The sequence below is a fragment of the Gouania willdenowi genome, chromosome 12 (assembly GCF_900634775.1).
Source record: "Gouania willdenowi chromosome 12, fGouWil2.1, whole genome shotgun sequence".
Classification (NCBI taxonomy): Eukaryota; Metazoa; Chordata; class Actinopteri; order Blenniiformes; family Gobiesocidae; genus Gouania; species Gouania willdenowi.
In genome coordinates this window covers 14,686,566-14,697,952 of record NC_041055.1, presented here as the reverse complement: position 1 = coordinate 14,697,952, position 11,387 = coordinate 14,686,566, and the positions used below count along the sequence as shown (strand labels likewise).

At 39.6% G+C, this 11,387-nt stretch overlaps 1 protein-coding gene across 1 annotated transcript; it reads right to left on the bottom strand.

Annotated features, from left to right (window-relative positions):
• Positions 1-4,775: 4,775 nt before the first annotated feature.
• Positions 4,776-10,815, bottom strand: LOC114473694 (zinc finger protein 532-like). Its single transcript, XM_028463460.1, has 7 exons — positions 9,811-10,815; positions 9,535-9,716; positions 8,509-8,685; positions 7,253-7,415; positions 6,437-6,706; positions 6,195-6,310; positions 4,776-5,028 (listed from the first exon to the last, which is right to left on the bottom strand). The coding sequence occupies exons 1-7, from the start codon at positions 10,813-10,815 to the stop codon at positions 4,995-4,997; spliced, it is 1,947 nt and encodes a 648-aa protein (XP_028319261.1). The 3' UTR covers positions 4,776-4,994.
• Positions 10,816-11,387: the final 572 nt, after the last annotated feature.

Sequence of the window (11,387 nt, the reverse complement as noted above, 5' to 3'; positions counted from 1 at the left end):
TATGTTCCTATTTGTACATTCTCTCAATTAGACTTAAGTTCTCTGGAACCATCTACCAACCATGGTTCGGGGGGCAGACACCCTCTCTACCTTTAAGGTTAGGCTCAAAACATTCCTCTTTGGTAAAGCTTTTAGTTAGGAACCAGCTCATAGCTCATAGTTAAGATGCAATAGGCATAGACTGCCGGGGGGGTCTGGCATGCTCGGTTGGAGAGGGCGTTAAGAGAGAGGTCATTTAGGTTAGAGAGGGACCGGAGAGGGTCCCATTCCTCTCTCTAACACTCCCTCTACAGTGAAGAAAATAAGTATTTGAACACCCTGCTATTTTGCAAGTTCTCCCACTTAGAAATCATGGAGGGGTCTGGAATTTTCATGGAAGGTGCATGTCCACTGTATGAGAGATAACCTAAAAAGAAAAATCCAGAAATCACAATCTTTGATTTTTTAACAATTTATTTGTGTGATACAGCTGAAAATAAGTATTTGAACACCTGTCTATCAGCTAGAATTCTGACCCTCAAAGACCTGTTAGCCCGCCTTTAAAAGTCCTCCTCCACTCTACTGTATTATCCTGAATCAGATGCACCTGTGTGAGGTCGTTAGCTGCATAAAGACACCTGTCTACCCCATACAATCAGTAAGACCCAAACAGTCAGCATGGCTAAGAGCAAAGAGCTGTCCAAAGACACCAGAGACAAAATTGTACAACTCCACAAGGCTGGAAAGGGCTATGGAGAAATTGCAAAGCAGCTTGGTGAAAAAAGGTCCACTGTTCGAGCAATCATTAGAAAATGGAAGAAGCTAAACAAGACGGACAATCTCAATCGGAGTGGAGCCCCATGCAAGATATCACCTCGTGGGGTCTCAATGATGCTAAGAAAGGTGAGGAATCAGCCCAGGACTACACGGCAGGACTTGGTCAATGACCTTATAACGGCAAAATTTGCGGTTGACCTCATTTGGAGACATGATTTATTACTCTGGTTGAGTGATGGAGTCCAGGCGAAGCATTGATGATTTTATAAAAAAGGTTTATTATGAAACTAAGTAAAAAAAGTACAAAGATGGAACAAAGTGGAACAAAAATTAGTGACCGTCCGGCCGGACGTTCGAAGGCAGAGTGACACACAGTTCTGACACATCACGTATATCCCTGCAGTTCCCCCTCCCTCCTCCCCCCCGGGAGATAAGGACAGAGTGGAGGAGGTGAGGGGAGGGAGAAAAGAGACAGTTCCTTCTTTGGGTCAAAACAACCAGTTCTCTTGGTATCTGCTGATTGCTATGTGAGTGGAGGTGTGTGCGTTTATATGTTTGTGTGTGTGAATGGATGTGTATGGGGTGTGTATGTGTGACATGTGACTGTGTGATGCCTCCGTGTCTGAGAGATAAAATGTGTTTTGGGAAGCTGGCCTCGAGAAGAGAGCAGAAAACATGAGACAGCAGAAATGAAAAGTCTCAACTTAAAGCCTATAAAAGAATAAGGTCTATGAGTAAATATGTTAATAAACATAACTAACAATGTTGGCCCAGACAACCTGAAAAGAGCTGGGACCACTGACATCATCTGATTCTTGGTCCTGTGGCTCCTCTGGAGATCTGATGTTGGAAACAATATTATTTCCAGACAATTTAGCAGCATGATTTTCTTGGTTATCAGTTGGGTCATCAACTACTATTTCATCCTCATTATCATCATCAAACTCTTCAGCACTGGGGGTAGGACTGTACAGATGGATATTTGATAGTTGGTTGTCAGCTTTTTGCCCTTCTGTTCCTGAAACTTTCCATCCATTCTTCTTGTAAACACTACCTTTTCCTGCTTTTGGCTCAAAAGCATTTAGATGTCCATTACCAGAAAGGGGGTGCGAAAGGAAATGATGATGCTTCTCTGACATCGGTCCAATATGTTCGCTTAGATCTGCAGTCCGAAAGTTCTTAACAAGGACGCTAACACCAATATTCTGGGCTGTTGAGGCATTGGGGGCTACAGCTTCACTGGTAGTCATCTCACTTCTAGTTTGCTTGAGTTGTGCATTATCGTCTTGGTGACCAGATTCACTAGCGACTTTGGAATTAAAGTTTGAGGTTAGAGTTTAGAATTTTTTTTTAATTCATGTAACAATTTGTATTAGTGCACTTCACACTATAACCAGTATATGTTCCTATTTGTACATTCTCTCAATTAGACTTAAGTTCTCTGGAACCATCTACCAACCATGGTTCGGGGGGCAGACACCCTCTCTACCTTTAAGGTTAGGCTCAAAACATTCCTCTTTGGTAAAGCTTTTAGTTAGGAACCAGCTCATAGCTCATAGTTAAGATGCAATAGGCATAGACTGCCGGGGGGGTCTGGCATGCTCGTTTGGAGAGAGGTTGGAGAGGGCGTTAAGAGAGAGGTCATTTAGGTTAGAGAGGGACCGGAGAGGGTCCCATTCCTCTCTCTAACACTCCCTCTACTGTACGTCTGCTTCTTCCCTTGTGTGTTTGCTCCTGTACTCCTTCTGGCTTTTGTCTTGTAGGTCCGTGGGATCCTCAGTGTGGAGTTACAGAGTCTCAACAACTCTGTCTCCACCCTTTCCTCTGCACACACCCAACACAGCATAACGTGGATGGCTGTTCATCATAGGAATGGGATCCACACAAGGTTCCTGCTGCTTAACAGAAGGTTTTCCTTGCCGCCATGATGAATTCATGTTGGGTGTGGGATACATATGTATGTGTATATACGTATATATGCATATGTGTGGAGACATAAAATGAAGAGTCCGTCCTTAAGACTGCTCTACTGTAAACTGTCTTGAGATACCATTGGTTATGATTTGGTGCTATACAAATAAAAGATTGATTGATTGATATTTCTTCCAGCAGTAGCAGCTGATAGTGTAAGGGTTGATACACATACAACGTTTGGTTCTATTCAAAGGACTCCACATAAAAATTTTAAAATGATTTGTCTGTAAAAACATCACCTTTATTTTAAGACATTTATTGTCACTGACATATAATGCATACTGTATATATATTCTCTGGTCTTTGGTGAGAGCAGACGTGTTTTCCTTTGCTCCGATAACACGACCTTGGCTACAGCTGAACAGCCTGAACAGCCTGAAAAACTGGGCCCAAGACTGAAGGAAAAAGGTGAAAAAACCGCAGGGAGGCCCTTCAGAACCCAATTCGGGTTTGGAAGAGGTCAAGGAGATGATACGCGAGGGTCTACAAAACCTATCTGCCGAGATAAAGTCGTTGGAAAAGACGCTGGAAAATTCACTGGAAAGACTACAAAGCGAAACAAAGGTACTGAAAGAAAAGAATGAAAGAAATGCTGAAGAGATAAAATTGTTGAATGCGAGGGTTGAACAGCTGGAACAAAAGGAAAGAGAGAAAGATGTCATCATCACAGGCCTAAAGATAAAACCCAGGAGTGACGAAGAAACAAAATCAATTGAACAACAGGTCATTGACTACCTGAAGTCGAAGGACATTGTCCTGAACCCTGACAACATCAACTCCTGCCATCTCCTGCCAAAGAAAAATGATAACAGAGCTGTAAAAATAACTTTCACGAATATAAAATTCAAAGGAGAAATAATCAAGCAAGGAAACAAACTCAAGGGAACGAAGGTGTACATCAATGAAAACCTGACGAAACAAAATGCAAGCATTGCATGGAAAGCACGCCAAATAAAAAAAGAAGGAAAGATAGTGAAGACGTGGTCAAAAAACTGCAGGATTTACATCCAGGAAGAAGAGGACGGAAAACCAGTTCTCATCAAAACGATGGACAACTTGGGAAAATACGAAGGATCCACCTAAACAACAACATTACTGATGGTAATCATGGATATGGACCCAGATCTATATAAACACTGGAAACAAAACTCAGACTGTGATTATTTTACGGAGACCGAATTAAATGTGGAAACCAAGAGTAAAAAAGGTCTGTCATTTATTCATTTTAATTGCTAGGTGGTGGGGTGATTAAGGATTACATTAAATTTAAATTCAAAGTGTTCATTGTCATATGTGCAGTTAGAAACACAATTTTTTTTATATACAATGAAATTACTACCTTGCTTATGAACTAAGATATAATAATGTGTTTATACAAGTTAAATCTAACAGTGGAAAATACAACACTGCCAATAAAACTAACAACAGCAGTTAGAAACACGCTTATGAACTAAGATATATTACATTAAAATACTACTTTGCTTGTGAACTGGGATGTGGTGATGTGTTTATACAAGTTGGATCTGATCCCATCATCAGACAGTGGAAAATACAACACTGCCAATAGAACTAACAACAGCTGGATTACTCTTGATGTAGAGACAAAACAAGGTGACATTGTGGATGAAAAGGGAAGAACCTTCCAAACACCTTCGAAAGAGGAACTATTCTTGAACTGGAGGAATGCTAACAACGTCTGGCAGGGAACAAGGCCAACACAAACAAAGATAGAGGACAACACTGACTACAGATGAGAATACACAAAAAAGGACGTTCAGAAGAAATCAAGAATGTTTTGACCAGAGAGACATGTAAACCCATGGAAATCTGCGATGGTAAAACAGGGGACGGGACCCGGATAAGCAAACTGCTTCTCTCGTCTCCTTTTTCGGCATGTACAAAAAATGTAAAAAAAAAAAAAAAAAAAGTGAATGTAACCATGTCGGAAATAAACTGAATAAATAAAATAAAAATATATTGCAAATTTACAGTAGATTATATGCACTCCATCCAGTATATAGTGTAACAGATTATCTGCTGGGTGAGTTGCTTCAGTGACAATTTTTGAGAATGAGACTAATTTTTTAAGTCTCTGAAGAGGTGCTGGGCCAGGGAGCAGTGGGAGGTGTAGCACAGGCCGCACTCCCTGCACTGATCTTAGGAGCCGTCAGACTTGTGATGAGGGATGTGTTCTTTGAAGGCGGTGATGTTTTCAGTGGTGAAGTTGTAGACGGCACACCTGTAAACTTTGGGTATGTTCAGCTTTAGCCTCTTTCATGGTTGTAAGTCCAAACAGGCCTGTTAATGCAGAATGACATGACACACATTAAACTTTTTGCAAACAGTTTTCCAAAACAACTTGTACACACATATATAGTTTGATATTTCCCAATTAGGTTAAAAATTGAATGAATTCAATCTTTTACGTCCAATGAGACTTTTTGTATTTGGGTTAATGACGTATTGGGATTTAACTGCATGATATTAAATAAAAAAGGTAATTTTGCCCCATAGTCAAAAAAATGTGGTCATTTTAAAAATTATTGGGATCACGGGAAAAAAATATAGTTAGAGCTTTGATATTTTTATAGATTAAAATGCACAATGCAAATTAAGGAAAAGTTCACCCTTTCTTTTTCAGAGAAGTTTGGAAGTATCATAGTACGGCAGCTATTATTTTATTTTTACGTTTACGTCTGGAGAAGTTGACAAAAAAACTAAAGGGCAATTTTGTGCCCGTGGAACCAGGTTTTTGGGGCATTCTTGGCAAAATTAAGGGCAAAATGGCCCGTGGCCCTTGCTAATTTCTGACACTGCAGAACTATAAGATTTTTATAAGATTTTTTTTCAAAACAGCAGTCATGGCCAGACAGTCGCACATGATATTTTGACACTTTGAATAACAAAATAAATTACAGAAATAATTTAGCAAGTAACAAAAAAATCAAAGTGAGTGCACACACAAGAAAATGTTAAAAACAAACAGAAGTACAAAAGTAGTTTACTAGATCAACTGTTTCTAAAGAAATTTATGTATACATTATATCTGGAGAAGTTGTTGACAAAAAACTTAAGGGCAAAATGGCCACTGCAGGACCATAACAATTTGAATAGATTCAGAGTAATTTTAAAGATTTTTTTAAAACAGCAGTCATGGCCAGACAGTCGCACCACATGATATTTTGACACTTTGAATAACAAAATAAATTACAGAAGTAATTTAGTAATTAACCAAAAAAAAAGTCAAAGTGAATGCATATACACTACGTTACTACTAATTTGGTATCTTTTTATGCAGTTAAACTTGTTTTTAACTGTAAGAAATGCAGATGGACAGAATATTTATGTCACATCATTGACCCATGTCATTTTGCTTGATTATACGTATGCCTAATCAGCTCATTTGAGTAAATCATATGAACTGAATTTGCACAGTGTGCAGGTGCAGTGATGACTGTACTCACGAGCAGGTGTTCACATTTCCCTGCCCCTTATGTTTGAGCCGGTTGTGTCTGCCGAGACTGTGAAGGGAGCTGATAAACTTGTCACACAGTTGGCACGGATACATCTTTTTTAGTATCTGCAGTAAGAAAAAAGATGATATAATCAATGCTTGACAAGAAAAAAACAGACTTTGGAAGTAAAAACATCCAATGTACACTAAAAGCTCTTTGACATGAACTACTTGGTTGATGTCTCCTCCCACCTTCCTGTGCTCTCGCCTCATGTGAGAGACAAACATCTGTCTGGTACTGAACACGCTCGTACAGTCCACACACATGTATCCTGGACTGGGAGGGTTCTCAAAGTCAGCCGGGCTGTTACTGTTGGATTTCTTTTGCCCTTTGTCTTCATTCCTGACATCTTCTCCCTCTTTTTCATTGGTGCTCATAGAATTTGTGGGCTTTGTGTTGAGAGGAACATTGATACCCAAGTTTGGTGGGCCCTCAACGGTTTTTAGAGTTCCATGGATTGCCTGAAAACCAAATTGAGAGTGTAAGAAATATCATTTGATGCATTTAACATTGTGCACCTCATTATTTGTGCTACTTGATAATTGTGTGGGCAAGACTTTAAGTAACAAACACATATTTACAAAGAATACACTTAAAGTTTAAAGGCCTTGTTAAATTCAACAGATGGCACAACATTTTTTACTTTGCTAACACCAACTCTCATGTGTTGCCTTTCAAAACTAGAGCTCTTAATGCAGACTATACAGTTCTAACCAACAGACAACTGGAGCTCCTGTTTCCTGTTATGATGGCATTGCAATAGTTCAAGATAAAAACATGAATAATGATTAATAATTGAGTCATTACTGAAAAAAACACCATTGGTTGCTGCTACTTTTAATATTACCAATCAAATCTACTGAAGGTATTCAAATTTTATACCAAAATGAATAGAATCAAAAATAGAATACAGAAAGTGATCACAAAGAGTTGTTTTTTGAAACATTTGAAATTAAAACAGGTAGTTATTTGCATCAAGCCACCCATTATGTTTCCATTATGCTCACCTTGATATGATCCAGCATTAGCGGCTTATGTGCAAAGTGCTTGGAGCAGTCGGGGCATTTGAAAACAGAAACTTTGTTATTACCAACATGCTGGTCCAAGTGTGAGACGATGAGTGACTCCATCGTGAACACTGTGTTGCACATGGAGCACATATAGTTTACCCTGGAAAACAGAACATTTAAAAATGAACACAAAACTAAAGAAAAATGTTTTAATACTCAAAGCAGATGTTTTTCCTCCCACATCTTCCACCAAAACAATTACCTACAGTTCATACTGTGCAGATATGATTATTATTGTTTTATAATTAAGCTGTAAAAAAAAGATTGTAAATAGTTTCATCATTTTAATTTCCTTTGACTCATTAAATCTACATAAATTTGTGAGGACAGCTGCTCCTCATCAGTGCAGCTGATGATGAAGTTATTGAAAGGTTCCAGCATGGAAAAGATAAATTCAAGTTAATCCACCACATCTAAGACCCACAAATCATTTTACTGAGCAGGCCGTAGGAAACACAAAAGGCAGGTTTTAGGTTACCTGGCATGTGTCACGATGGGGTTTTATTTTGGAGGGCAGGCAGGAGATCGTGGACTCCCTTCCAGCAGCTTTCTCCTGCTGATTGGCCTCCAGCTGCAATTGATTAGCTGATGAGTATAAATGTGGAGGCTTGGGGTCACTTCAGGGCTGGGACATTGCTACTTACTGTTACTTGTGATCTAGGATTGGTTGGTTACCAGTAGTTCCTGGATTGACTTTTGGACATTCTTGTTTACCCTCGCTTCTTGGTTTTGCTTTTTGTGTTTTTTTTTGTTTGCATCTGCCTCCCTGGGCTTACCATGCCTTTGAGAAAAATAAATACTGGTATGATGCACCTGAGCTACGCCTCCATCCCTGCATTTGGGTCTTCACCCACACATGCCCATGACAGAATGTCCCAGCCCTGAAGTGACCCCAAGCCTCCACATTTATACTCATCAGCTAATCAATTGCAGCTGGAGGCCAATCAGCAGGAGAAAGCTGCTGGAAGGGAGTCCACGATCTCCTGCCTGCCCTCCAAAATAAAACCCCATCGTGACAGCATGAGGCTGATAGAAAGAACATGACTTATAGCTCGATAATTCACAACTAGTCTACAGTTCATCTAAATAATGATTTACTTTTGCAATAAACTAAACAGGAAGTTCAAATGAGGAGAAAACGCAAAATTCAGCTAATCATGCTATCTTTCAATGATGCAGTTCAGAGGACTTACTTGGGTTGTCCAGGCTTCACTCCTGGATGATGTGTGTTAGCATGGGAGTATAGTGCAAGTGCAGACTTGAAGGCCAAGGGGCACAGGGGGCATTTATAGAAGATCGCATAGTGAGTGTTGCAGATGTGGGACTTGAAAGTTCCAGAGTCAGCAAAGATCACACTGCAGTAGACACAGCTGGAGGCCAAAACAGAACATGTAGTTAGCAAGCAACATCCAATATTTGATATTTAATTTAAGGAAATGTGAGTTTTTTAAGTTTAAATGTGAATTTAAGGAAATGGTTGTTTAGTTTGACTATATGTTGACGGTCATTTTGTCATCATATTGTTAGCCAATATATGCCATCAGAAACAAATAAATGTCCATGACATGGTATTATAAAGTAGTTGAAGACTATGAACAAGAAATACTAATTTTATATCAAATTAAGCTGGGCTAACACTAAACAATACTAACTCCTAGCATTAAATAAAGTTAGATTAAAGTGGATTGTACAATTTATGTAAAAGAAAAATGTTTCTTTTTAACTTTTCTGATCGAATTCTAAACACACGTGTTTGTAGAAAGATCTCTGATTGGCTGATATCCAGATTCTCAGAGCGTCACGCTCCTGGATTAATAAATGTAATTTTACAGGGCCAGGAGAAGAAGATGAGATTCACTGTCCACTCAGAACAATAACTGGATTTTTGACCAGATGATGCCAGATATTATTAACACAACATTATTACCAATAACATTGTAAGTATTGCTTTTAAAGGTGTGGACTTGATGCTTTAGAGAGTATATGCCCACCTAAAGGAGCGTCACCACAGACCACTTTATTAGGTACGGGTTGATATGATATGCTCAAAAATTCTTGAAACTGATTAATGTTACGATAATGAGCATATACTATATCACCACCCACATTTACCAAATGTATCTTAATCAGATGTCAGTCAACCATAAATAATGAGGATTTCATAAGCAATAGTGTAAAATATGGTTTTGTATGATTTGTGTCAAATGATACAAACTCACCAATAACAGACTCTCCTGGTGTAATGCAGACATGTCTTGGTAACATGTGACTGGAAATTAACAGAGCAGCAGCTAGCACCACATTCAGGACAGATGTACGGGGACTTGTGCTGGTGGATTCGCTGGTGTGACAGAAAACTGCATTGGTTTGGGAGAAGCATTTGACAAATGGTGCAAGTTTTCTGGAAGAAACACAGGATCAGTCAACATTGTCTCTAAAGATTTGTGTAGATTAAAGAAAGTTTAAATTTATCGTTTCTCGGTGTGTTCACCTACCTGCCCTCTGGATTTCACTGCTTGCTGGTAATGCATGGCCAGTGAGCTTTCATCCTGGAACATTACATTACACTCCAAACACTTTAGGCTGTGCCTGCAAAGCTTTGATGCATCATCCTCCAAGGGTAGAGCGGCCACCACAGGAGCACTGCATGGAGCTGAAATGACTGCAGTTTGTGATGCTGTCTGAGAAACTTTGCCATGGGTTTGCGGTGTGATCACCTTTACTTCAGAGGTTAAATCAATGGAAAGACCTGATGAGTTCATGGCACTGATCATCTTATCAGCAGGGATGGGTTTGAGGATTAGATGTGAGCCCTGCATAACAACTACTTTGTCATTGTGATCTCTTGCATGAAACAAAAGTTGGCACTTGTTGTAGAATACCAGACTTTTGGCGCATTTGTTGCAGGTGACCTCGATTTGTACACTGCGGCGTTCGTGATGCTGTGTCAGGCTCTTCTCAAGAGCGAATGAGTCTCCACACTCCAGGCATTTGAATCCTCTGGAGTGAAGAGATATGCTTGCTGCACTGGGTGGGGAAAGGTTTGGAACATAAACAGGGACAGGATTTATGCTACTCAAGACCTTATTAAAGGCATCTACAACAGAACTCTCAGTGCTCGTAAATAACTGCAACCCAGAGAATGCTGGTAAGGCCTGTTGGACATCATCTGATTCTTGGTCCTGTGGCTCCTCTGGAGATCTAATGTTGGAAACAATATTATTTCCAGACAATTTAGCAGCATGATTTTCTTGGTTATCAGTTGGGTCATCAGCTACTATTTCATCCTCATTATCATCATCAAACTCTTCAGCACTGGGGGTAGGACTGTACAGATGGATATTTGATAGTTGGTTGTCAGCTTTTTGCCCTTCTGTTCCTGAAACTTTCCATCCATTCTTCTTGTAAACACTGCCTTTTCCTGCTTTCGGCTCAAAAGCATTTAGATGTCCATTACCAGAAAGGGGGTGCGAAAGGAAATGATGATGCTTCTCTGACATCGGTCCAATATGTTCGCTTAGATCTGCAGTCCGAAAGTTCTTAACAAGGACGCTAACACCAATATTCTGGGCTGTTGAGGCATTGGGGGCTACAGCTTCACTGGTAGTCATCTCACTTCTAGTTTGCTTGAGTTGTGCATTATCATCTTGGTGGCCAGATTCACTAGCGACTTTGGAATTAAAGTTTGGCGTTTTCATATCTCCCATGATCCTGTTGCCGCTGCAATGTGGAGACAACCCAGTAAAACAGATATTTTAGAAAAGTCAATAAGATAAGTTTTCATGTAAAATAATTCCAGCAAGATAATTTTTGTCATCGGGACTTAGGAAATCCACTTTGATCTCCTGACATGTATTGACTGGCAACTACACGCAAGTCAAGGAAATTTCAAAGGAACCGTCAAAGCAATCAGCAGATGCTTCTGAGGAAGACTAGCAGTTGCCAGTCGAAACATGTCAGGAGATCAAATTGGATTTCCTCAGTAAGAGTTGTCTGGATAAATTAAACCTTAACATATTACCTTTAAAGTTTCAACTGTCTTTGTTCACATACATTTTTTCACATTTTAAAA

Excerpts from the sequence above, each read along its gene's own strand:
- LOC114473694 (XM_028463460.1), bottom strand. The coding sequence starts at position 10,815 with ATGTCAGAGAAGCATCATCATTTCCTTTCGCACCCCCTTTCTGGTAAT. Across the intron at positions 6,707-7,252 it reads TAATGCTGGATCATATCAAG|GCAATCCATGGAACTCTAAA; the intron begins GTGAGCATAATG and ends TTTGGTTTTCAG. Across the intron at positions 6,311-6,436 it reads TGAGGCGAGAGCACAGGAAG|ATACTAAAAAAGATGTATCC; the intron begins GTGGGAGGAGAC and ends TTCTTACTGCAG.